The sequence below is a fragment of the Dermacentor albipictus genome, chromosome 7 (assembly GCF_038994185.2).
Source record: "Dermacentor albipictus isolate Rhodes 1998 colony chromosome 7, USDA_Dalb.pri_finalv2, whole genome shotgun sequence".
Lineage (NCBI taxonomy): Eukaryota > Metazoa > Arthropoda > Arachnida > Ixodida > Ixodidae > Dermacentor > Dermacentor albipictus.
In genome coordinates, this window is record NC_091827.1 from 14,762,395 (window position 1) to 14,790,000 (window position 27,606).

At 47.4% G+C, this 27,606-nt stretch overlaps 1 protein-coding gene across 2 annotated transcripts in view; it reads right to left on the minus strand.

Moving 5' to 3' along the window:
• The window catches only part of LOC135914365 (protein Skeletor, isoforms B/C-like), a 108,849-nt gene that overhangs the window by 57,835 nt on the left and 23,408 nt on the right, over positions 1-27,606 (minus strand). Inside the window, exons 11-16 of one of the 2 annotated variants that reach the window (XM_070521678.1) lie at positions 24,209-24,328; positions 21,294-21,488; positions 17,728-17,927; positions 15,209-15,269; positions 8,462-8,622; positions 308-726 (exon numbers count right to left, since the gene is read on the minus strand). The exons of the other annotated variant lie outside the window; for it this stretch is intronic. Coding sequence (XP_070377779.1) covers positions 337-726; positions 8,462-8,622; positions 15,209-15,269; positions 17,728-17,927; positions 21,294-21,488; positions 24,209-24,328 — 1,127 coding nt within the window. The 3' untranslated portion in view covers positions 308-336. Of the gene's footprint in view, positions 1-307; positions 727-8,461; positions 8,623-15,208; positions 15,270-17,727; positions 17,928-21,293; positions 21,489-24,208; positions 24,329-27,606 lie in introns of those variants that run through there. 2 annotated transcript variants of the gene reach the window in all.

Here is a 27,606-nt window from a genome sequence, read left to right on the forward strand (position 1 = left end):
TATCTGGAATGAATAACTTGGGTGGCTTATTTTGCAAAGGACTGGGAAAAAAAACGCGCATTATTACGTCCAAGGAGTCTTATAGTAGGTATAAACAGGTTCCTATCGTAGTATTATACTGTGATATTGGCGAAAGGCAACGCTGTCTTTCATACTCACCAACTTCCAGCGATGAAACTTTACCTCTCCGAACTAACTGATCCCTCAGCGATCGAAACGTCTGTTAACACTTAACTTGTAGCGCGGTTTTGGCTCACGAAGCGAGTAGGCGCGAAAAAGCATTTGCGCGAGGAGGCATCGACAGGCGTGTGGCTCAACTCTTTACTGCAGCAAGCGTCAGAGATGGCGGTCCCTTGCGTTCCGTCCGATGAGAAGCGTCACGAGGACGGCTGCGCAGCCAATCAGGAACGGCGGCAGCGCTGGTCGAACGGCCTGGCCAGAGCTTTGGCTACCAGAGCTTTCCTCGTGCTCTTCCTTGGCAGGCGGAGGTTTCTCGTCAGCTGGTGGTTTCTTGTGATGTGGGGGTTTGTGATGTGGGGGTCTCTTGTGAGGTGGGGGTTTGTGGGGTGGGGGTTTCTTGTGAGGTGGGGGCGCTGTAGCCGGGTGCTTCGCAGCCGTGGGCGTTCCGACGGGTTTAGCGGGAGCGTTCTCCACACCCATCGGGGGGTCGCTCGCGCCCTTGTCGGTCACCACAATCTTCCAGCCGAGGTAGAAGTGAGTGAAGCACTGCGACAGGGGACACATTGCGAGGCGTCGTGATTCACTCAAGTCACGATAAAGAAGAAGAAAAAAAGCTTTTAGAAAATTACGCCCTTATAATGTGAGAGTTCCTTTCGCTCAATTCTATTCCGTTCTTATCCTTCAACGCTCAAAACCAACGAAGTGCGAAAAGGAGTATCACTGGAATCGTGGCTACGGCCCTGAAGAGACACGGCACCTCCGGTATATATTAAAACTTGGTACATTGCGTGCAAAACCAACTGGGTAATTTTAAAGCTATATATATGCCGTCGCCCCAATAATGCTGTCGTCCTCGTTTGCCGATATACTGTTTACTAAAGGCGAGCAGTCGCTGTCAAAATATATCTGGGCTAGCAGGAACGAACAAAAGGCTGACTGTCAAACATGGCGAGATCTTTTCTGATATATAGTATAAGCGGCGAAAAAGCCATGGTGTCAACCCGAACATAGAACTTTTTTTTTATCGCACGTAATTCCTCTTCCTAATTTACGGTCATCCTGCTGAATGACCGTGAACCACCACAGGCTATACTATACTACACCCTTCCAGAGAAAACGCCAGGTGACATAGGACAATAATGCCGGCGCAACTTGCTCGTATGCACAATGCCGGTAGTCCTATATACCAATGGCGTAGCCAGAAATTTCATTCGTGGGGGGCTCACTTTGCCGCTCGGCCTCCTCCTTACAGCATTAGTCGGGATATATATATATATATGTATATCATTCAACGACCTTGTTTACATTTTTGTACATATGCAACGACCAGGGGAAAATCTCAATGACGCTTTCCTTTGTTAGAATGTATTGCGCAGGAGCGGCTTTCACCGCTCGTGTATTGCGAGCAATTGCTGCGAAATTATAGTCGCAACAGAGAGCACATGTAAAAAAGCAGGAGTTCTGCAAAATATACGAGGGCGAGTAAAATGAAAGTGAGCCAATGCGAATAAATGATAAACGGGGTACTTTATTTAAAAGTAGTCACCATGAGTATTTAGACACTTGTCCTACTAACGAGTCGCGTAATTCCTGTCTCATAAAACTCCTTGGGTTGCTGTCTCAAAAATCTGTAAATGACTACACGTCATCTTCCGACACGAATCTGGTTCCCTTGAGCAGTTTTTTTTTTTTTCAAATTTTACCAAATTTGGAAGACGCAAGGAAACAGGTCTGGGCTGCATGAAGAATGTTGCAACGTTTCCCACTTGAACTTTGCCAGTTTCGTATTAACCACATCAGCGACGTAGGAACGGGCAATGTTGTGAAGCAACATGTTCCCAATGCTCAATTTTCCACGTCGTTTGTTCTTGATTGCGACACGCAGCCGATCCGACCTTTCACAATATCTGAAACGATTTAGAGTCTCTCCAGGTTTAGAAAATTCGATCAATAATGGCCCCTAACGATCTAAAAAGAAGTCAACACTTTTCCGGCAGAAATGACGGCCTTTGTTTTCCTTGGGAGTGGTGAATTCAAATGCTTCCACTGTAAGCTTTGCCGTAGTGTTTCAGGCTAGTAGTAGCGGCACCATAGGTCATCCTCGGTCACAATTGCAGACAAAATGTCGTCACCCTCATCTGGGGTTCTTTGACGTGCACTTAAATCTAAGTACGCGGGTGTTTTCGCATTTCGCCGCTATCGAAATGCAACCGCCGTGACCGGGATTCGATCCCACGACTTCGTGCTCAGCAGCCCAACGCCATAGCCACTGAGCAACCACGGCCTTTTCAATTGTGTTGGGGATGATTGCACAGTGGCTTTCGCCCGGCCATGGATCGTCTTTGTAACTTTCATGTCCTTCTTTGAACAGCTTGCTACAATGCTTCACAGTGGCCAATGAAACGCAATGTTCAACGCATACGGCAGCCATATGGTGAATGATTTCTTTTTGGGAAACATCTTCATTTGTCAAAAACCTCACGACACCAAGCTGTTCAACTTTTGGAGTGTCCATTATGTCACGTAACCCTGTTCAACCCAGTGTATGAGAACATTAAAGAACATTTAACCTCACCTCTGGATGTCACTTGTAAATAAGATGCGTATGTGCTACGCGCATGCCTCGAAAATAATGAACCGAGCAATTATTGCGCGGGGCGGGTTGTATCACTTTCATTTGACTCGCCTTCGTACATTAGAAATGCGAAGATACAATGGAATATACATATGTGAAGATACAGCGTGATACAGGGCAAAAATTGGCACTGGAAACAAAGTTCACTGCGCATATGCAGAAAACCTCGCAACAAGATGTTTAAATATACGTATAAGTCTCCAGTAAATCTACGTACCTAAGAAAAAGTCACTATATATAATGCGTCAAACAAGGCAAATAAACAGGTTGCGCAACCACAGATTCACAGATCACAGCACCCCCCCACCCTCCCTCCACTCCCAAAATGTATCGCGTGCGACAGAAGGCGGCGCGCTTCCTCCCCGCTTTTCTCCCTTGCGCACACAAGCGATCACGTTGCAATCCGTCAAGTCCCCGCAATGCTGCCGGCGAGCGACTATGCATTGTTTCTTTTTCTCGTCTGTTAACCAGAAAGCGTCCAAAACTCTGCCAGGTGAAAAGGCAGTCGGCCAGAGAAAAACGAACGCGCATCCAAGTGCGCCGCGCGGTTGTCGATGCAGCACGAGAAAAACGCATGCGCTCTGGCTGGATTGGCAGCCCGCGGGTTGCGAGAACAAATAAAAAAGATGAGAAAGAGGCTTAATGTATCCTCGCGAATAAATGTCTAGGTAGAAAAATAAATAAGAACTTAGTTACAATGGTGGCTTTAGTGTCTTGACATGGATGCTTTGGCGCAGGTGAAAAAAAATTCATATTCTTTTCTGTGACCTGATGGCACAAATTAACCACCACAACGCTTTGTCTCATCGGACCTCGCTGCGTGCTTTGTCAACTTGTCTGATAGTGTGTTGATTTGGCTTGTCTCGTTGTATGGCCCGATGTACGACTTTAGAAAGGTCGATGCACCTTTGGCGTCAAATGTTTACAACAGCATTACACCCACAAAATTCCGGAATCGAAAATCTAAAGCACGACTTTGGAAATGTCAATGCACCTTTCGCATCAAAATGTTATGAGAAGTTTATACCCACAAAGTTTCAGAATTGAAATCCAAGCGCTCGGTAGATTCCGCGGCCTCCGCGAGATGCCGAGAGGAGCCCGCTCGCCATCAAAACGCTCTTGAAATTTTGTGCTCGGTGGGGCTCCTTGCGTTACGGTATGTGACTCCCGATGCATGGGCGTTTCCGCGAAATCCAGCCCGATTTCGCTATGTTGGCGCTAAAATGTCTAAAATGTCTTTTCGAGCATGAATTCAGGACATTCCAGACAAAATCGAGCATGGTTTCCGGCGCCGGGAGTTGTTTTGGTCGGCGGCGCATGACAGCACGAAAAAATTTCGGGGGGGGCTCAAGCCCCATAAGCCCCCCCCCCCCTGGCTACGCCCCTGCTATATACGTAGCGGTATCATAAATCGGTCAATCACGTGATTCATTGCAAGCGCCGCTCGGAGTATTTTGTAAGGTCCTTCCGTCATTGCACAGTTTTCCTTTGTTTGGATGCCACTGTGTCTCTTTGAGCAGCAGGTCGCCAACGTGAAGTTCCCTCAGTAGAAAATGGTTGCTGCATATGACCCTGTTCCTTTAGTGGTATGCGAGTGAATTACGAACTGCAGCCTTTCTGCAGATTTGTGGGCTCACTGTTTAGCAGTTGAAAAAGAAACATACTGAAAGGCGCATCTGACAATGTGTCCCACGATGCTATTCTGCGAGGGCCGGAGGATATAAAGTGCGGTGAAGGCGTGTTCACATACATCCACAACTTCCTCACGGGAAGGACCACAACGATAGGCCTAGGCAGCATTCGGTCCGAAAATTTCGAGATGCCCAACAGAGGAACCCTACGGGGGGGCCACTCATATCCCGTTGTTTTTAACGCGATAGCGTCGAGGAGCTCGTGTCGCAGAAAAGCCGGCGTCGGCGGCGTTGGTCGTGAGCGAAAAATGGCGGAAGGCCATTCGTAAATAAAAACAGGGTCTCTGGAGTATGAGACGGATACGCTACCACTCAGCCATGAGTTCGATGTTTCAAAGCGGGACAAAAGCGCCTCTAGTGAATGCGGTGTTGCCTTAGAAACGTGCCGTAGAAAGACTCAAGAGCATGCCGAGCGAATGAGTGGGCGGTGCGAACGGGGCGCGATAACACTATCACGTTCCACTCTTGAAGGCGAAGCTTAAGCGTCCTCGAATTTTCAATTTAGCCATGTTCGATCTCGGTAGACGACTAGCTCAAATGCCAGACCTAGACTACACCACATATGCAGACGATATTACGTTATGGACTTCTAAGGGCTCGCTCGGAAACAAAGAATGGACCCTATATACAGCAGGCCGCTGACCCAGTGTCCACATCGGCGCATCAGGACGGTCTGAAATGCACACCCGAAAAATCACAATTCATCCGTATACTGCCCCCGCGTAGCAGTAACAAAAAACTAAATTGTGCAGCTTTTCGTTGACGGCCATCGCATACAGTAGGTACCCAAGCTCGGAATACTGGGCTTTTAGTTGCAGCAGAATGGGCGGGCCACTCATGCGGTCCGGGCCCTACGAACTGCGACCAACAACGTAGAGAAAATTATACGTCGAATTACCTATCACAAGCAAGGAATGAAAGAGGCAGACACGCTAGTGCTGGCCTTAATAATCATCAGGGTCACCCATAGCCTTCCCTATCACTCATTAAACAAGACCGAAGAATCCCAGGTGGACACAATAATTAGAACAGCTTGCAAAACGGCAATCAGCCTTCCCTGAAACACATCAACGGAAAGGTTACTTGCACTGGGCATTTACGACACCTACAGTGAACTAGCTGTGACAAATATATGATCACTCAGCGCGACAGATTCAGCCGGACCACAGCGTGTCGAGACATATTAAAGAGGATTGGCATACCGCCCTACCAACAGCACATAGAAAAGGAGCTCGAGGAGCTTCCTCCCTCGGACAGAGACCACTTATACGTGGCCCCTTTGCCGAGGACCATGCACCCACAGCGTCACGAGGGGAAACGTAGAGCTCGCGCACAGCGTGGCTACGAGCATTACTTCGCCATCTGAATAAGGAGGACGTCTATGTCGACGTCGCCCCCTACAGACACGCTAACCCACAGAGGAAATTCCACCACGACCACCAGCGCTTCGTCGCTGTGGCGCTGTGGTGCTCAACGAACACGGCGAAAGGGTGAATGCGACCTCCTCCGGGGAGACCTCAGCGAAGGAAACGGAGACCAGAGTTATCGCGCTGGCCATGCGCACGGGTGAATGTAGAGGACGTGACAGTACCATCGCCACGGACTCCCAGGCCGCATGTCGCCTCCTACTACCTCTCGGCAGAATTCCCAAAGTCTGTAGCGCTGTAATGCAACATCACTTCCACAACCACCACTCGGTCTTCTGGTGCCCGGGACACCAGGGGTTGGAGGGAAATGAGAGGGCAGGCGCCACGACTCGCGCCTTAACATACCGAGCAGCGACAGGGCCCCCTCAACACCCCCCCCCCCCTGCCAGAAGAGCTCCAGACCTCAGCCCCCTATCAAACCCTACAATCGCAAGGCATTTGCTCGCCCATCAGCTTTTTACCGGACAAGTATACGTTCCGCCCCATAAACACCTAACGGGATCCATTGGAGAAATATTCAGACAGGGGTTTATGCCCACTTAAAAAGATTATACGCCATGTTCCTGACGTGCTATCGAGGTTCCTGCCCCTGGTGCGAAGGAAGTCCTACACTCTTTCACATTACCTGGGGCTACTAGATTTGGCAGCACAACACAAGTTGGAGCAGTGGCAGGCGCGGCTGTCCAGCTCTGACCTGGCCGACCAGCAATCGCTGATCGACGAAATTGGACGGGCGGCTATTGCCAGTGGGGGTCTCAACTAGGGCTCCCCCGTGAGAGTAATATATTTTATCACTGAGTAGAGTTTCTTCTCTCTCTCTCATTCTCTTTTCCTTTTTGCGGATCGTAGAGATACCTTTTCGTCTAATTTTTTTTCTTTTCTTTTTCTTTTTGTTCTTATCCTAGTTGCACAACGACAAAGCGACATACGTACTTTATGCTTCGCTATTGCTTCAGTTTTATTTTTTTAAATGTAAATTATAACCAGAGGTCACATTGCAGTGTTTACATTAGGAACCATTTCTCTATATTCTGCTCCAGCTGTAAACCGACAAGTTCATCATCAATAAGCCCAAACAGCTTCGATGTCTGCATTTGAGGCACCGCAGTAACAACACCTCGTTTGTGGGCATCACACACCCCTCCAGTAATCCTCCTACCCCGCCCCGTCGCTGTTATCCTGCAAGTTGCCCTGCCGAATACCTAAGTCTGAATATTTCCAAACTCTTAGTTTTGATCTGTAAAATAATACTGTATTAAAACCATTGAGGGGATTTTAATGCAATACTTGAACTTCACATCCCTCACGATGCGCCTCAATGTGGACTACCTAAAATGGTTTTATATATAATATTGTTAATTCAGTTCATCAAGCTGGGCGAGCTTAGCACTCGCTAAGAAACTTCCACCAGAAGTCACCACTAACTTAATATGTAGCCTTTCCACTTGCGCATTAATACATTTAAGTACAGCTTTTACCTCAGAACAATTGATCTTTGGAATTTGTTATAACAAATTGTAAAGGTATATCTGGTAATATGCGTTCCTGTGCGGTAATATGCGCCTCGTGTGCGGCTTCGCCGCACACGAGGCGGTCCGAGTGGTACAGGCGCAGTGCGAGAGATGGCGCTAGTGTTGCGCGCCGCGAGGTTACTTGGGCGCCGAAAGGAAGGCGCTTGCTCTCTGGGGTTCCAGGCAGCCAGCGGGACAGACGTGCCGTGCCGCACGTGCAGCGGCCCTCTTCCCCGGCGGGTCGGCGAAGCAGCGCGGACATTCCGCGCGCGCGGTGACTGATGCATCTGCGAGACCGCCTCGCGTAGCCGCCTTCGAACGCGCCACGATTCGCGTGACTATACACGCGAACGAGCAGGCGTTGGGATCCAGCATGGGGCGAACATATTCGCTTGCTTCCGGTCGCGGTGAGTCGGACTTCTAGATTTGTCGCGCGCCCATCGGCATGTTTTGTGGATAGCAACTCGGCTAGCAGGCATTGATGTATGAAAGGTGCAATAAATGCCCTTGTTATTGTTTGCACTACTGTGTTGTCGTTCCTTTGTCCCAAGAGTACGGTGGGAGAATCCCAAATCAGACCCCACAATCTGCAGTTGATTCTTCTATGTTATGTTCTCTTACTTAGCGCTTTATTTTTTGTAACATTCGCGTTCATCTTCGTTTTTTGTGAATCGTCCTGTAGCCCTTGCAAAGCTGTAGTACGTACAATAAAAATAAAATAACGGTATTATTCAACAGTATCAGAACTGGCCCACTCACGCCTTTGATAACGCTGCCAACGCGATGGACCGGCGTTACGAACCCGGGTACAAACAAGGCCGACGACACCTCATTGGCCTGTGTTGATGCTGCATCACCAAAGTGCGCCTCGACAGCTCTGGTCTGTGTCAGGCCACGAGTGCTGATCGCGAGGAATCAAGATTCTGCTTATAATAAAGCAACTCCGTTTCTTTTTTTCAGCTATGTGTTTCCGGAAAACACTTAAACTGCAAAAGCTCACGAGGCACACACACATACCTGGTAATAGACCAAGTCGGGCGTACTGTCGTCGGGCGTCCAGGTGAACGTGCCCGCGTCGCCGGGATCACACTCTTTCTTCACACTGTTTTTGTACTCTTCAAGAGTCTTGGCAGCGTCGCTTTGGCGCGACTCCTCATAATGGCAGTAACGTCCTAGTCCTGCGTTTGAAATCGCACGGAAAGCACCCTGCCTTATGCTCAGTTTCTGCTCCCTCCAACTAACCCCCTATACTGGACGATGAGCAAAACGAGAAAGCAGGAGCCAACATTTCGACAAATAGACTTGTCGCCCATCCACTAGTGGAAACGTTGGCTCCCGCTTTCACCTTGTTCTCGTTTTGCTCATCGTCTTGAATTTCCGGGCCATCTCCCGCATTCCCCCTGTTTTCCCCAACTCCCTACTGGTTACCTACTGAAGTTCAACGAATGCTTATAGGCGGTAATGTCTGACGCTTGTCCAACCTTCTGACCACGTACAGTCGCGGACAGAATAAAATGGACCACGGGATCTCCGAAAACGTTCAATCCCCGAGCAGCCTGTAGCAGTAACCAGTAAAACTGCCCACGATAACGTTGTTAGCATATTCTAGTCGAGGTCCAAAATGCAAATACAAGATTGCGTGGTGAGGTTGCAGAGATATTCAGCTGTTTCTTAGATTTCATGGTCCATAATATTCTCTCCGCGACTGTACATGTACACCCTATATACACCCTATATACACTCTGTCATTGCAGCAAAGACTTAAAAATGCTAAAGATAGGGTTCCCTGGAGTTCGGGAGCCGCGGGAGCTTCATTTCATGTTCCACTTCACAGGGGCACTGATGTCATCTGGCGGACTTCAGGATGTGTGTTACACTCACCATTCAGAGAGCTAATTAATGTAGTAACAAAAATTTCCGTTTTTTACATATATTAGCAACTACGCCGAAGCCGTGACAGCTGCACGCAGTCAGCAGCAACGAGTGACCAGCACGTAGTACGCAGCGAACCGAGTCAATTGAACACCCCATCGTTAACACGTTCAATCTGCACCCAAGTGGCGCTTGTAACTGGCTACACGCCTTTCCTCTTTGATTTGAATTCACCTTCAGAGAGAATAACGCTGAGGAGGTTTCTTGGTTATGACTGTGTCCTTCCGACTGAGACCCATTTCCTCTGACAGCGGTGGAGGTTCTTGAGGAACGGTGCCTGGCTATGGTACATGCTGTGCGGGTGGTAGGTTGCAGGTGGTGCACGGAAAATGCTCTGCGCGAGTGGTGATTGTTCAGGTCCTAGCCGCCGGTGATCACGCATGCCTGTGCCATATTGTTCTATCTTCCAGCTGCACTTATATATAGGCTCTGTAACGGAAGCTCGTAGCCAAGGTACACTAATAGCACTGAAATTTCTTGCAAGGACTGGTGTTCCAGGTTTCAGTGAAGTGGCAGGACGGCAACCTCGGTCGACACACAGCTTTTGCTTCAGCTGTTTCGCTTGAAGAGTTGTCCGTAAACTTGGCCTTAGCACATCCAGATACTTTTTTTTTATTTTCCTTTCAAGTAAACACTGTCCGGTGTTAATTATTTTTTTTTTAGCTGCACCAATTTTTAAACAAATATGCCTGCGGCAGTTAGCACAGTGCCAACCTTGATTTATATTAGCCGATGAAGCACCCATTACTTCTACGAGATATCAAAATATTTAATTGAAGAATTAACATAAATACGATTATTCGTTTTCAATTAATTACATTACGGCACATATTTCAATCTACTAATTGTAGTTACTGAGTATGCAAGACATACCGACTGAGAGCGAATTCTCAGGGCGGCACCGGTTTCGAAACATGCGCCGACAAACTTGCTGTGAGGTCTGGCGAGAGGCTGCCCTAATTCTACCTGGGGTATTGGACCCGAGATGATGGGTCACTATCCCCGCAATGCCATCAAATTTCGCTATGTTGACATACTGGGCTAATGGAGAGGCCGTGCATAGCAGCCCCGTGCACCAATCAGAGCTGACAAGACGGCACACTTGACAATACGCGCGTCAACTTTGTCCACAACAGATTGTAAACAATCTCCAGAAATATGGTGCGCATTCTTCTGAACAAAGACTATCACTGCAGGAGCCCCTCTGCAATGAACCTTCGATGTCGTGAACACGTGTTTTGCGTTAGCTTGTGGACAGCTTGAAGAAATATCCCGTGAGTGACGTCACAGGTAGACCTATTACGTCAAAGTCGCTTTGGCGCTGCGCTGCATGTAAAGCCGAGTGCATAGGTTTTCCGCCGGAACCTTTTGCAGAAAGGCGTCCCTTTTGCGTGGCGTTCGCTATTTCAGCTAATCAGCCTTCTCACAATGCCGCCCATGCTGGCCTATTCCGACCCTTCGGCACCAACCGAGGTGCGTATACCGATGCATGCGGCCACAACATCGGCGCAGCATAGCTACATTCATTTCTCTATGGGCGCAGTATTAGCACAACGGCAGCATGGCAACGACTGTGTTATCGCTTACGCCAGCCGGCTTCGTTTGTTTATGTTACTTTTCTTTTTTTTTAATTTCGAAGCGTATGCGGCTACTCCGTTATTGAGCGCTTTAGTGCCTGGCTCAAGTTTGGGCAGTCGCAGATTTCTGCCTTCTGCATGTTTGTAAGGCCAACACTCCTTCAGTCATCACCGCGACCACCGCGTGCTCTGAAGGTCGTCCTCACTGAGGGATTATACACGTCGACTTGGTCGCTGCGCACTACCACTTGTACGATCATTCATATTAGCTAATATTCTACTGTGGCCACCTTCACATCTGGCACACTCATAGCTTGTCTCGTTGCCTGGCATAGAGTTTCTCACTACACCTAGAGGGAAATCTGGCGCTGCTGCGCTGTGGCATGCATGGGAATGCCGGTATATTGTGACTTCGGATTGGCATCGTTCTCGGAGAGACAGGACACCTTGAAGACGCGCTTGGCAAGCACCGTTCCGTCTGTCACAATGATTCATTTTCTACTAGAACAGCAGGTGAAAAGCTGTTTTAGCTTTATTATTACGCGAAAACATGTTTTGTTTAACTATGAGAACTTGTTATTGTGTGTACGACTACATGTTGCGTAAAAAGTATCAGCGGGCCGCTAAAGTTGGAGGACACACGACAAGGTTCGCGCTCGCTTTGAAACAGTGTAGTCTGTTCTTGCTTTTCTTCGCTTGGTCATGCACTGTAGGTGAGTAAAGATGTAATATGCGTGAATGGAAACATTTTATGAAGATTTTACCTTGAAAACGCGTTATTTGTGTAGCCATATCCGCGTTTTAGACGAAGCCTCTTACAACACCAGCCAACATGAGCCTCGCAGACACATACACCGTCATTCCCATGACGGCACGGTGCCCCCTTAAGAAACTCCCATAGACGGTGGCGCCAGATTTCCCTCTAGGTGTTATAGTGAGAAACTCTGTGTTGCCTGGTCGACAAGCCTGACGATTCCGATGGTGGCGCCGCCAGCTGCATTTATCTTGGCTTGTCGTCACTCACATCGGCGACAAGCAGAGCCACCATAGAGTTTCATTTATTTATTTATTTATTTATTCAAAATACCCCCAAAGGCCCTCATTACGAGGGAATTACATGGGGGGGGGGGGGTCAATCACAAGCACTGGTTGTAGTTTGTACATACTAAAAACAAGAGAGGTTAACAGAAGTAATAATACAGTGAAACATAGTTAATATACAAGATAATTAGGTCACAATTATTACAGAGAAAACATTAGTACATATTAGGAGAACATAAGGCAACTGCACTAAAAAACACCAACAAATATCGAAAAACACTGTAAAAGTCCCAAAAAAGAATAATAATACGATTAGTCGACAAGTCGTGAGCGAATTAAATGTTGAAACTTAGTCAAGTCTGGTTCCGTGGCAATGACTGATGGTAAGGCGTTCCATTCAGTTATTGTGCGTGGTAAGAACGAAGATGCATAATGGGATGACTGGCAGTTAATGCGTTTCATACAATAATTACTAGAGGGGCTCAGGCGCTAGTGTCTACGGGAGCGGCAATGAAGGCGATTCAGCCAGCATGGGCAGTGTACATAGATTTGCCTAAAACTTCGTCCTTCCGGCTTCAAACAGCTTCGTGACTTTGTAAACTCGTCATTTTCAACGAAGTATACTGCGTGATTGATAATTAAATAAGCATTATTAAAATTGTCCGACAGCAAGATTCGAGCACAGGGCCTCTATAGTGCAGAAGGCCGACAATGAAACCACTACGCCACGGAGGCATTCATGCATCGAAAAGCGATATAAAACGCCCTTATGAATTTTTCACGGGCAAGCCAGTGCCTTGAGACGCTTGACGCGTTTCGATTTGGCTACCTCGACAAGCTGAACCGTTGCACTCAGTAGCGATTGTGCATGTTCGCAGCGTCTTTTGCACTTAGAAAAGTATAGAGTACTCTAAAATTTAATGGCGAATTCGACAAATCGCACGGGGGCGCTCTAGGGCGACGATGATTGGATGAAACGACGCATTGGGGCGCCCCGGTATACGCACCGGTGCGATTTGACGAATTCGCCATAGGACAATGAAGGCATATAAAGCGTAATAAACAAATCCCCAAAAACGTCTGAATCCACAAGAACGAAGAACAGACGAATCCACGTACTTCCCATCGTTTCCATGACGATTGTAGCACCCGGGTTCCCTCTAGTAATTATTGAAGTAAACTCTATGAGAACCACGACCTATCCCTACGAGCACTGCGTTCCTGCTTAAATGCAAGCTCACCACCACCTACCTTCCTCAACCCAATGTCCTAACGGAGCATTCCGAACCATACCCTCACGTATATGCTGTCCGTGTATGTTTCGAAGGACCATCGCGATAGGCACATTGCCCTCCCTTATGTCGCGTTTGAGTGTAATTCATCTCGTCACGTCACCGCCACATTTTCTCCCTTTTGCCTAGGGTACAGTCGTGGGTAGAACTTGCCTCTTGGCGCTAGCCGTTCTTCCCCGGCAGCCACCTCAACACGCGAGTGCGCGCGAAGCGTCATCGCCATCGCGCTCCACCTTGCCCGTACACGGCTGAAGGCACGGCAAACCACCCAGCGGCATCTCTGCGATCTCTGGCACCACGAGGCACAGCTATCGCCCAGTGCGCTCGTGCTTCTGTGGGCCCTCCCGTCATGTCGGGTTATTCATAGAGTTTCTCACTACATTACCTAGAGGGAAATCTGGCGCTGCTGCGCTGTGGTATGCACGGGAATGCCGGTATATTGTGGATTCGGATTGACATCGTTCTCGTAGAGACAGGACACCTTGAAGACGCGCTTGGCAAGTACCGTTCCGTCTGTCACAATAATTCATTTTCTACTAAAACAGCACGTGAAAAGCTGTTTTAGCTTTATTCTTAAGCGAAAACATGTTTTGTTTAACTATGAGAACTTGTTATAGTGTGTACCACTACATGTTACGTAAAAAGTATCAGCGAGCCGCTAAAGTTGGAGGACAGACGACAAGGTTCGCGCTCGCTTTGAAACAGTTGGTCGTCTGTTCTTGCTTTTCTTCGCTTGGTCATGCATAGTGGGTGAGTAAAGATGTAATATGCGTGAATGGAAACATTTTATGATGATTTTACTTTGAGAAAGCGTTATTTGCGTAGCCATATCCACGTTTTAGACGAAACCTCTTAAGACACCAGCCAACACGAGCCCCTCAGACACATATACCGTCATATCCCATGACGGCACGGTGCTCCCTTAAGAAACTCCCATAGACGGTGGCGCCAGATGACCCTCTAGGTGTTATAGTGAGAAACTCTATGGGGTTATTGGCTCGTTTGCCGATACACAAGACACCACACGTACCACGCAGTGCGCCACGTGACGCCGCGCGGCGGACGAGATATTTCCCGCCATTTCAAGTATATGTCACCCTCTGCATGCCCTGGCGTCCAGCAGCGTTGTTCACGTCAACATTATACGGTCTACCACACTGACTCTACCCCAAATCTCCGAGACGGCGCTTCTACAGACCAGTCCTAATGTGTACGAACAAGCTATAGCCGTGCCTAAAAGATGCGCACGATTTGGAGCTGTTGTCATTTGGCCAGTGTAACGGTTGCGTTTGTATATTGCCTTCTGTCTGCGCCTTTCCACGTAACAATTTGTGGAAATTTAGGAACTCGCTGGCGCCGCTGCGGGGGCGCATTCACCTGTTCTGCCATCCCTACGCCTCACTCCCTCACCCCCTTCTCGCTCCGAACCGGTTGTCAGCGGTGGCGCTCCACTCGCTTGGTGGCGCGACCCCCCGCCCCGTTCCAAAGGGGACGCTCGTAACATCCATCCATCCATCCATATTGTGTTCTCGCATAATGCATATGTTGCTCTGTAGCCCCTTGCGGCCTGGCTCGCTCGCAGCGGCGCGCTAGGGCCTGACGGCTGACGCGGCCCTGTGGCTCGCTAAGCTCGAACCCGCAGTCGTCGCTGCTCCTCGAAGACCCCAGAAATTCTAGCGCTGTTAGGGTTTTAAAAAATTCACCGCGGAGCAGTGAAAGTGGTTTGATTTCTACGTGTCGAACGACACCACAGCATTTAGCGTCGAAAGGAAACCGGAGTTAAACGAATACATAGGGAACTCAACAAAGAAGCTCGATCGCAGGCAGACAATAACCGCAAGCATGCAGGCAATGTCACGTGATGTGCGAGCAGACACGTACAATGCTATACTCAGCTATACTCAGTACGTTGCTGTGCTCACCTTTCGACTCGTTAACGTTGCCGTGATCGTCGAGAACAACTCCAGCCAACAAGCTATGCCCCTGCAAAAGAGCATTAGTTATGAGCAAAATATAATTGCTACCATTTCCACGATTGAGGTGAGCAATTAAGAAACGCTCATTACTACAGTATTAAAATGCACATTCTGCTTATGAAGTGCAGAACTAATTACACATGAGATCGAGTTCACCGTGCTGCTTCGAAAACTGAGCCTCGGTATAAGTTACTGATCCAGCTAAACAACTGCTTTTTCGTTTTCACGGTGGGTAACGCTTAGTATTAGGTCAGAATGCAGTACTGCAAATCCTGTATACGTCCTATAACTGTCATCCATTGTCGTTATTTTTTCATTCATTTACTATGAGTTGCTGCTCCCGGCGAAGATAACACCATGCGTCAGGCAAGTTCTGGCAAGAGGCTAAAGAAACTAATAGATGTGAAGGAAAAATACTCGAGCGAACGTTGGCTTCTTGTCACTCTGCAGTCGCATGCGCAGCAACGAGCGTGCACAGAAAAACGCCGCGCTCACAGACGCTGTTCCTGGTAAAAAAAAAACGATTAATCTTCATCCATGTCCGCCTTTCATTTAATCGACCTAATCGATTAGACCTGTTCGATTAATCGTTTTTCAGAGTTTGACAGGAGTGGCGCGAGAAATCCCGCCGTGCTTGCTCGGTGGCTATGGAGTTGGGCTGCTGAGCACGAGGTCGCGGGATCGAATCCCGGCCACGACGGCCGCATTTCGATGGGGGCGAAATGCGAAAACACCCGTGTACTTAGATTTAGGTGCACGTTAAAGAACCCCATAGTTTATTTTTTTTTAAAAAAAAGGTCACTGCCGCGCGAACGTGTTGATTTGAGGGGCAACGCGTTTCGTCAAACGGCGCACGGTGCCGGGATAATCACGGCTTCCCAAGTGGCTCGTGCCGTATAGAAAAACCAAGCAACGCTTCTTCGACTCAAGGACATTAGTGCGCTGACCTAACTTGGGAAAGAAACCGCGCAAATACGGTGGAAGACTAATTTGGGGAGGGGGGGGGGGGGGTCACCTATCTGTTACTGGCGAGCCCTAACGGGGAACGTGCGGCGCGGATCTACAACGGACGACAAACACGCACACGCACACACACACACACGCACACACACACGCGCGCGCACGCACACACACACGCACGCACGCAAAACGATCGCTCTATGTCCAAGCGAAACCCTGCCATGCGCGTCCCCCAAAACGCGTTTCCTTGCTACAACATGCGCGCTCTGCCGCAAGCAAAGGTCCGTCTTACAAGCTTCGTTGCATAATGTCGACGCGAAATGGTACCGCGTCGGAAGTCGAGCTGAGCCAGCTCTGCCCGACCGGGTTTACAGCGCACCTTGCCAAGCAGGCCGGTATAAAGCGGAAGTCGACCACCTCGATGCCAGCTCGACCTCGACCCTCTGGGGCTTACGAGCCTCGATGCCAGCTCGACCTCGACCCTCTGGGGCTTACGAGAACCGGACGATCGGTTTTCGGACCAAACAGCCGACTCGACCCGGCTTTACCGGGTTCGTGTAAAAGTATGGCCACACAGAGAAGCAGTGAAGCGCGCAGAGCGAGCGGCTACCGCAAGAACTTGCCTGTACAGTGACGGCCCCGGAAGGGTTGGGGAGTTGTAGCAACAGGCTATTTCTAAGGGGTGGGCGAGTATTCTTAGTCTCGAATACAAATCCAATATTACACACTAACATTGTTGTTCGTGCTCAAAAAATGAACTATTTGGTATTTTTTGAATATTCGAAACTGACCAGAGATCTTGCGGCAACCAAATGTTAATGCTTGGTTACTGTTCTCCATCTGCCAAACAATGTATCCCGAATGATCGGAAGAAATACAAAGACAAAAGTTTTCGAAGCTATGCAGAAACTAAATGGGTAATGCAAGCCTTATTTTCGGCAAGTCTACGGGAGAACCTGTGATTTTCTTTGTAGTCATCCATTTAGTAGTCTTCTAGTCATGTAGCAATATCTTTCACGCCACACGTGATGCTTTCCTTGCAACGGGCCCTTTACATGTGTCTGCAGCACATCAATCCTTCAGCCGCTTTTTTTTTTCTTTTCCACGACTTCTGATCCTTTTTCGGAAACCATTTATTTAGCGTTCTCGGAAATATTGTCACCAAACAGCCATTCTTTTTTGGAAAGCTTGTTTAAAAACCAGGCTCTAAACTTGTTGACAGGCTATTCGTGCAGTTGTTTTTTTCATAACAATTAGTGATGATGTGTTTTAAAAGCCATTTCTTTGTCCCTGACAAAGGTAGGCAGTAGAGGTGTGGTACCTAATTATATACCAAAATAGATATTCCAGCTCTCACTATATATGCGTCTGCGTTTCACTACCCAACATTCGATTCGCCACTCGACACTTAGTGTTCGTATTCGATTCGTATTCGAAAGAAGTTGATAAACGCCCGCTTCTAGCTGTTTCGTATTTCTAGTCCAAGTCAAAGGGTGGGGGCATACCGGCTTTCCAACCTCTTCGGGGTTCACCTTGGAGCCACCACCCTTCGGGCTGTCGGTGATGTAGAAAGGGTGGTACTTGGAGGGTGCACTTTTGTTGTTGCCGCCTTCCACGACGAAAGTGTAGGTCTGACCCCTCTCCACGTGCAGTACAGGTATGAGCTCCCCGTTGATCCACCACGAGATGCCCCAGCCAGACATGCCTGGGCACCACATGACGGCTTTAGTTGTTGCGCTTACGCTTTCGGCAAAAGAAACGGCAAAAGAAACGGTACTCGGACTCAATCTTTCTTTTTTTTATCTTTGTGCTCACTCAGAATAAGACTCGTAAGTCAGGTTCACTCGGACTCGTGCTTTTCAAGACCCGGCACGCCTAACCCGGGCTCATGCTCACACTCACCCGAAATCAGGCTCAACCGGGCTCGTTCGTACTTACAATTAGATTCTGTCGAATTCACTCTGACTTAGACTCACAAAAAGTAGGGTTCGGGCGGGCTAATTCAGACTTTGCGAACCCAAGCTGCGCTAAGCTAAAACAAATTCGTGGATTACACGATCCACTCAGACTGAAAGAACCGCGAAACTCACGCACCTAGCGTTTGTTGAAATTGCTGACTCGCACGAACGCGTAGAATAATGGACTACGTTTGCGTAATTCTTTCCTTCTTCTTTTTGTTTCCATAAATGTGGAGGAGTTCAGAGAAACCGCAGGATCAGCTTGAATCCCTGACAACATGGAGTTAACAATACAGCGAACCGCATTCTGTTACGCACAAATAATACTTTAACTACGGTATCACAATATCACATAGAAGCATCAACTAAAAACAGCCCTATAAGTACTTTTATGTTATACCTAACAAAAATTTATCGTATTATACAATCACCAAAGAACACTCGTGAAACTCTGTACTATGTACTATCTAACACGCACTATGTAGAAATTGAAACTAAAGCTACAAGAAACTGCAGAAACTGCATTCGAGTGAGGACAACTAGAACTGACATTATATTCATTCGAAAAACGAAACAATACTACACTACTAAATAACACGAAACTAAACAATACAAATGTAGGGGACGCGGTTGTTTTTCACTGCTATATATATATAGTCATATCATGAGAAGCCAACAAACTAAATCGGACCCCTCTGTTAACCCCCTTTCTTCTCGTTATATATATATATATATATATATATATATATATATATATATATATATATATATATATATATATATATATATATAACCTTCTGTGCGTCCGTAGTAAAGAAAAAAAGAAAACACTCATGTGTGCGTGTGTGTGTGTGCGCGCGCGCGTGTGTGTGTGTGTGTGTGTGTGTGTGTGTGTGTGTGTGTGTGTGTGTGTGTGTGTGTGTGTGTGTGTGTGTGTGTGTGTGTGTGTGTGTGTGTGTGTTTTCTTTTTTTCTTTACTACGGACACGCAGTAGGTTCGACTTTCGCATGCACTAACGTGTACTTACAGAAGTTTGTGTTCTACAATAATAGGTGAATCCCTGTGCCAACATGGCATAATGTAGTATATATACTATTATAGAACACCATAACCATGCATGAGAACGCCTGTAATGTCGTGGGTGCGTCCTGTCTTTTCTCGTACTTGTGTCCCAGTAGTTCGCGCTCTGAATGTAGTCTGAAATGTGCGCTCATCGTTTGGCATTGGCGCAAGGCGGTTAAAACCTCCTTGTATTACTGGATAGCATTTGTGTATGTTATTCTTTTTCGGAACGCGTTGGAGTGCTTAATTATGAAGGCTTCAGTGGCGGCGTCCATTCTTCCATAGGCTGTCTTCTAGCTAAACGCGACCGCCCTATAGTTTTATTGGGACGCGGTCCTCGTAGTCCCGATTTAGAAAGATTTGCGTATTTCTAGCATTAGTGGATCTATTAAATTTATTTGTCATAACGCATCACCAAAAAGTCATCGAAAAAAGAATTGCGTGCTCTCCGTGATAAACTTGTTAGATTTTTCTGTCCCTCCACTTTAAGTCTTCTTTGTGCATTTGATCTATGCAGTTTTAAGCGTTACTTCTCTCTGTTGCTCTCTTTACATGTTACATATCGCAAGTTTTCATTTATCTGCAGAATATTATTCCCTATATATAGTGTTATTGGTCAATCGTGTGCCGTTGTAACTTGTTTAGGTATTCATCGACTGTCCAGAATGCCTGTTTGAATCAGTAGTCGTTGTATCGGTTGTGACGCTTTCTTGATATATATCAGGGGCGCCTAGCTATCAGGGGCGACGGTGGTTCCTTCCCATTTGCCACCGTCAAAGATGCTGACGCACTGTGAAGCCGATGCCTAAAGCCAAGGCTGCTCACTTCACTACGGTGCGCGCACACTTTTCTTTCGCTCGAAGCACGGTTGATCGAGAGCGCTGCAATACGATAGCAGTCACGTGGCTTATTTCGTTTTTCGTGGGTTTTCTTTAAACGGACCCGCCGTGGTTGCTCAGTGGCTATGGTGTTGGGCTGCTGAGCACGAGGTCGCGGGATCGAATCCCGGCCACGGCGGCCGCATTTCGATGGGGGCGAAATGCGAAAACACCCGTGTGCTTAGCTTTAGGTGCACGTTAAAGAACCCCTGGTGGTCAAAATTTCCGGAGTCCTCCACTACGGCGTGCCTCATAATCAGAAAGTGGTTTTGGCACGTAAAACCCCAAATATTATTATTATTCTTTAAACGGCGAAAGAAATCACCACTCAGCGTGTATACGGCGCCATAAAGAAATGGATCGGTCATTTCTGAACCGCCTCTACAACGTAACGAAACGCCCTTGGCCATAAAGTGAATATGAAACTTTTTTGCATCATTAATCTCAGTCAGTTAACATTAATAGTAATATAAAAAAATGCTCTAAGGACCACATACATGAAGGTAAACCATACGCCGTTGGTTTCATCAAGCTGCGGTTAACTACTTTTGTTTTAACATCCTTGGTTCAAGTTACGAGAAACAACTGTGTATGGGGAATTTCTAAGCTTGCGCCCAGAAACACATAGGTAGGTGTCAAGTAATTACAAAAAAAATCTTTAAGTCTTGTACACTTATATTGCAGAAGAAAACTATTACCTGGAAGGCGCTGCAGATATATGAACCTATTTACTATCGACAAGCGGAGTGACGCGTTTCTGCGACCAGCGGCCACGCTTGCACCGCCGGCATCTCGCGAGCAATACACATTACGACGTTTACGGGAAGCACAAAACTTACGGGAAGCACAAATAACGCTTGATTTGACGCTTAATCTTACGCCCACAAGTTGTACTTGTAATGTACGAAGTATAGTCATTCCGCTGAAAGCGCCATATACTTATAACAAAAAAGGCATAAATTACAACAACAACAAAAAAAGAAGAAAGAAACTGCTCTGCAAAATGCACGAAGTGAGACTTCTATGACAGCACTATGCGCGTCTAGCTTGCGCAGGCTTCCGTGCTAGGTGCGAAACGGAGCATGAAACCTTCACGCGTGCGTCGTGGCGCATAAAGCTGCTGCAATACACGCAGGCCGAAACAGTGCGAGGTAAACCTCGCGGTTCTCGTACCTGTGATTGCCTGATAGCCATGCTCAGGCGACCCCGTGGGTCCAATGGTGGCGGTGAAGTTCTTAACGCCTTCTGCTTTGAAGATGTCGCGGCCCCCTAAATACGTCTTGGCCGCGCCAGAAGGTTCCTCCCGCGAGCTGGGTAGCGGGGCGCAGTTGCTTTTGGGCTCGCGGCCGAACTCCAGGAGGACGTTCTCTGCGGAGACGGCGCGGGCATATAAATCAGTGACGACGCTTAAACAAAGAACCCACCAACGATATATGGTATATTCCCTAATGCGAATTTCCAGCGCAGCTATTTGGGTGTTTTGAATTCGCGATACATTGTGGCGAAGAATTGTGGCTCGGCGGTGGCGAATGGGCCTCTGCGGGAGACGAAGCGCATCCACCGGCTGCTTCGCTCATTTTTCAGGCATAAGTGGCTTTGTATTACGAGTATAAACCCGCCAAGGTGTTGCGCTGCTAAGCGTTAAAGTCGTGGGTTCAAATCCCGGCCGCGGCACACGCATTCCGATGGGGGCGATACGCAAAAACGCCCTTGTCCTGTGCACTGCATGGGGGCACGTTAAAGATCGCCCGGTGGTCAGAACTAATCCGGATACCCCACTATACGGCGTGCGCCTCATAATCGAATCGTGGTTTTGGCACCCGAAACTCCAGGTTTCATTCACTCTGATTTATATTGTCGCGTCGTAGGGACACTGAAGAACGACGACACAGTGTCGAAACTGTGAATTACGAATTTCGCCCTTTATTGGGCGCGCTTGTGCCAAGCAAAACAAGTAACACTCAAGACTCGAGCACAAAGACAACGGCGAGCGGAGTCGGCGATCGTCGAAAATCAGGTCTGCGGGTCAAGCGCGCCGGCTTCTATACACGACTCGTCGAAGTTTCCAGCGTAATAGCTGGGTGCCCCGTGACTTCCAGAAAGTACTACACGATTTGCATCGCTAGTGCAATCAGATTAGAAGTTATATCCGTTGGTGCCAACAACCAACGGATAGAACTATCGATTAACGTTCGGGAAACTTCTGACACATGCAGGCGCCTCGTGCGTCGAGGGAAAACATTCAACATTTGGCCACCTGAGGTTCTTAACGCGCGCAAAATACACCGTTTACGAGAGTTCATTCGATGCAGCCACTACGGCTCAGCAGCGCTCGCACTCAGCAGCGCAACGCAGTAGCCAGCTACATTAGAATGCGATAGAGTAATGACACTTAAGTCACTTAATGACACTTAAGCCCACGCCTGAATTCAGGCGTGGGCTGGATGCAGGAGGCGATCTGCGGCGGGTACAGAGTCTGGGCACGCCGAGGGCTGATAGCTTGGCGAGCGCTGTGTTCTCGCCCGCTTAGTTCGCGTTGAAGCGAGAGCTGCAGCACGAAGGTCGATTCGCTCGCTGCCGCTGCCGCTCTTCCTCACGCCAGCGTTTTCACAGCGAGCGCCCGCGGACGACGAGTGAGAGGCGTTCTTGTTTGCCTATTCGCTCGTGACGCCGCACTCGTTAATTTAGTTACTAAGCTATTGTTTACAAGTTCATAAAGCAGATAAAACTACTATCCTTACATCCTTACTCGGTATAGCTGTCTAAGAATTGGCTATCGCAATCGATGCTTAGCCTTTCGGGCGAAACTGTGACTTCTTTTATCAAGACATGTTCAGTTGGGAGTAAAACTACAGATACGCATCTTTTAGAGATCTGAGAGAAGGAGAAAATAGATTAACTAAATATTTAATAAATGAATGAAACTAGAAACTTACGTAAGATTGTACATTAGTAAAAGAAAACGACTCCTAAAATATTTGTGAAGATACATATCTAATGACAATAAGTTGGGAAGGGGGATATTATCAGCTCTGGTTCAACCAAGCGTAAGGCCGCAAAACATTAAGGGATCCTGGCTATATTCGAGTCATTGGTATAACGAATAGACTCAACAGCTCCCTTTGAAACATTTGTGCCTTTTGGTTGCAGTGTATCGAACTTGGAATACTTCGTTGGGGGGGGGGGGGGTATGAACTCTCGTAATTTGCTGTCTATAGGCGAACGAAGGTGCGACTGTAGGATATGAAGCTAGAGTTCGTCAGAAGTGTGACCTGGTATGTTAAAATGATGTGCGACTGCTTTCGAAAGTTTCTTAACCATGTACGCGTACGATGTCCGTGCAACATTCATTGGCTGTCCTGTTTCGCCGATGTATTCTTTATAGCAGAACGACCATTGCGGCAAATAACTGAAGTTAGAACTCGTGCAGGTAAAACTGGAGTTAAGTTCGTGCGCGTATTCACTTGCAGCGCTTTTAATTTTTATATAATTGCGAATACCTTTGCAAGACTTACACCTGAGACGGTAAATTGAGGGCTTACTTCTGCATAAACTTTCTGTTGCGGCGGTACGTGACCCTTGGTGCCTCCGGGAACGCTTTTCTAAGGTGTTCATTGCTTGATAATATTGGATAGTATTTCCGCAGAATAATGTTTATATTTCAGAGTGCGTTGCAGTACTTTGTCACGAAGGCTAGAGGGAGCGTGAAGTGCCTTTTAGTCTTCTTTCTAGGTAATGCTGATCTACTTTCTAATTTACATGAGTCCTCCTACGTTTAGTGCCCTGACGATGTTAAGTCAAAGCGTTCCATGGCTTCCAGCGACATTACTTGTTCTACCACTGTCACTGATATTGCGTGATTACTATTCCTCTTTGTAATGGCATCATGAGCCGGAAAGAAAGAAAGAAAGAAAGAAAGAAAGAAAGAAAGAAAGAAAGAAAGAAAGAAAGAAAGAAAGAAAGAAAGAAAGAAAGAAAGAAAGAAAGAAAGAAAGAAAGAAAGAAAGAAAGAAAGAAAGAAAGAAAGAAAGAAAGAAAGGTGCAGGACAGCTTCAAGTGTTGGGAAAAACGAGCAATGTTCCGCTTACGCCTGGTGACTATGTTGGTGTGGTACAGCACAGTTTCCGGCTCTTGCATGTTGACAGGACCTTGCGCCGCAACCACGGCCACCTCTCCCTTAGACGCTATGGCTTTGTCCTTGGCATCCCCTGCGTTAAGGCAACGCAGGAATCTCAGTACAGCACCCGGAACCGTTGCAACGCTGGCGGCATCTTGGCGACCCTGCGTTCAACCATGAAGGCGCTCTTGCGCTGCTTTAGCATTTGTTCTCGAAAAAAAAAAAATGCGAGCATATGGTGCCTCCGTAATAAATATGCGTCACTCCTGGCATCTACAGACAGACAAGTGTAATGTTGCCGGGCATGACTCATGACAATAAGTGTCGCGGTTAGCTAACACGGCGCGAAGAAATGTCACCGAGCGCTGCTGTTTGCCAGGAGCTGCTCGTACACAAAACGTTTTCACCCTTTGGGTCGCATCTTGTCCCGCAACGATAATCGCCATCTGTCTTGCCCGCATTTCCTTTCTTTAACGCTGCGAGCCCGGTATTTAAGCGACGAACGGCTTGCGCGTTATAAGAGTGACACAGTATTCTGGACAATAAAGTAGGCAGCGCCGAGTTTTCAAGAAAGGAAACGCAAGCAAGGCAGATGAAGATTGTTGTTGTGGAACAAGATAAGCACCAAATGGTGTAAATTCTTTTAAGAGAGCACATGCAAGCATTCCAACTCCCTTATGGGTGTATAAGGGGTGCTTGTTTGTACCCTAACACCTTTACCTTAATTATGATAGCAGCGAGAGACCCGGAAACTGCATGAAATAAACCTAAATAAATATCGCTGCCAAACTCTTGTCTGAGGCGTTTTGGTGCGCACCAAGTGGTCAGAATAAATGCAGTTTTCAACTACTGCTTCTCACAACACAGGTACAGTTAAAGCTACCTGTCGTGTACAATAAAAAATCATAGGGACATAAAATAGGGACATTTCGTAGCCTTAAATGTGAAGGCGTTAGCCATTAAACCAGCAGGCACCTTTAATGGTGTCAAAAGGTTTTTGTAGTCAGTGACCCACAGTCACGGTCGGCTCACTGCAAAGGCTCATTCACGTGGTGAAGTCGTGTAAATCACTCTTGCGTCAACTGTGCCCGTACATCTGTAGGTGTCGTTCACAGTCCACACACAATGTGCACATTGACGAAGACGGCCACCATAACCTGGGAGACGCATGTTACCAAGTTTTGCTCTAGTGAACGTGTCGCCCATGGTGCAAACCTGCCACATAGCGATAAGGTCTGCGCAATGCGCACCTAAGTGCAGGCGCAGCAACGACACAGGTGCCACCTTTCACTTAACGATCTGGTGTATAAGATTCAAGAGATGAGAACCTTCTTGCAACGTCCTCTAAGGGGCACAAGTGCTGGATGAAGTGCCGGGAAATGGCCATCTCCGAAAATTCGTGATCACTGGCTTAAAGGCAAGCTTTACGACAAGCTATAGATGATCCGAAATTAGTCTTGATGTTTCCTTCACCTTGCGAAGGTGTTCCTCACCGTCTAGATGCGGTATGGTGTACAACGTACATGTGGCGAAGGCTCAAGTGGGGCGGTTGTACTCAGGAAACTCGTACTCCAATTTGCAATTGCAAACAATGCTTGTAATTGTTCTTATACAATCATGTTGCAATCACATCACACGAGTGCCTATGTTGTTCAGTTCTTGAAGCCTGATATATTCGATACCTATGATAAAATTTACGCACGCGTTCGGTGGCTGCTGGTCGTATCTGTGTATTTAAAAGATTTTTCTTTTTTCGTACGCCCTGTATTTCTTGAAGAAGGCCGAACCCCGACCAAAGCGTCGGAAGTAACTAAACGTTTCGCACGTTCGTCCGTTCATTTCGAATGCGTATTTAATCTGTCCATTCATCTATAACTGCACTACAGGCCGTTCGTAAGCATGAGACGCGAGCTGCGGCTTTCAACAGCCCAATGCACCCGTCATCGTCACGGAGTCATCGTGAGAGCGAGACCACTGACAAACTTGTCCCGACACAGTGCAGGTCTACAGGCGCCGCGACAGACAGTAGCAGGCGCCACACTTCCGCAACCACCGGGTTCCAGCCAGTGCCACGACGTCCGAGGACCTGGGGCGAGTCACTGTAGTTTACGATAAGGTTTCATCTCAGAGCGGTATACTGCGTTGATGCAATCATAGCCATCATATGACTTGTCGTAGTTTTCTGCACTTTCGTTATTTTCCTTCTCGCTTTTCGGACGCAACATCGCTGCAACGTCCGCCGTCGCAAAAAAAAATATGGCCGCACCTGCCCTGCCCCTGCCCTACCCCGCCCTATCCTGTCATGCCCTCCCCGGTCCTGCCTTCCCCTGCCCTATCCTGTCCTGTCCTGCCTCGTCACACCATCCTTCGCTTATAAAAGAGCGATACTCTCTGCATAAACGCTGCATGGTACACTAAAACATACGGGCGTGCGAATATTCCAAACTTTTGAATAGCGAATCGAATAATATTGGATTGTATTCAGTCTTCAGATGAAATTCAAAACTCTGAATCAAATCAAAAGTGAATATTTTTTTTTCGAATAGCTTTCGAGTACTTCACGTACTTGAGACTGGCGCCCGATAAAACGTGGCACGAAAGAGAAAATGCGATAACTTTCACCGCATCCACAGAGCCACATACCGTACTAGCGCACGCTCAGAAAAGTCAGGCAATTTGGGCAAAACAGCAATCAACAGCGATAAATTTTGTTTACACATGGCTCTCTGCAGTGGCTCTGACTTGGTACTGTTTATGGATGCCGCACCTATGTCCTCTTACAGTTCTAAATCCAAATTACGCTTGATTTCAGCACACTTGATATGCACAATATTGTCACCATCTGTAGCCACCATTCGAACAAGCGAAAAAGTTATTTGCTTTTTTTTCTGCTCTCCCGTCGCCACACAAAACACGCACTTCTGGTTTGGTCACCAAGATGCGTAGTGAGGCTAATTGGCCGACAAGGTAACCTCTATCAGCTTTATGTAATAATGCAAGATAGTGAGCGCTGCCAAAAGCCCCTAGTTTCCGAGTATGCCACTTCGTAATTCCTAATGTTCCCTTTGTGCCTCTAATATAGAATGGTTTATAATGCGCAGTGTAATGATAGAAAATTTCTAGTGTTCGAATACCCGGATGGTGAAAATTGATAATGTGATGAAAAGACTGTACGTGAATCGCAAATTGATCAAAAAATATTCTAGATTCGATTCAAATCGCTTCTGACACTATTCAATTCATATTCTCGTTCGGTCTCGTACGCTACTATGCCGGGTGTTTCAGCGAACACATTAAAAACATCTTAAAATTGCCTGTGGCAGATGGCACAATTCTAGTCCATGAGCTGGTCTACTCGAAGGGCCGGAC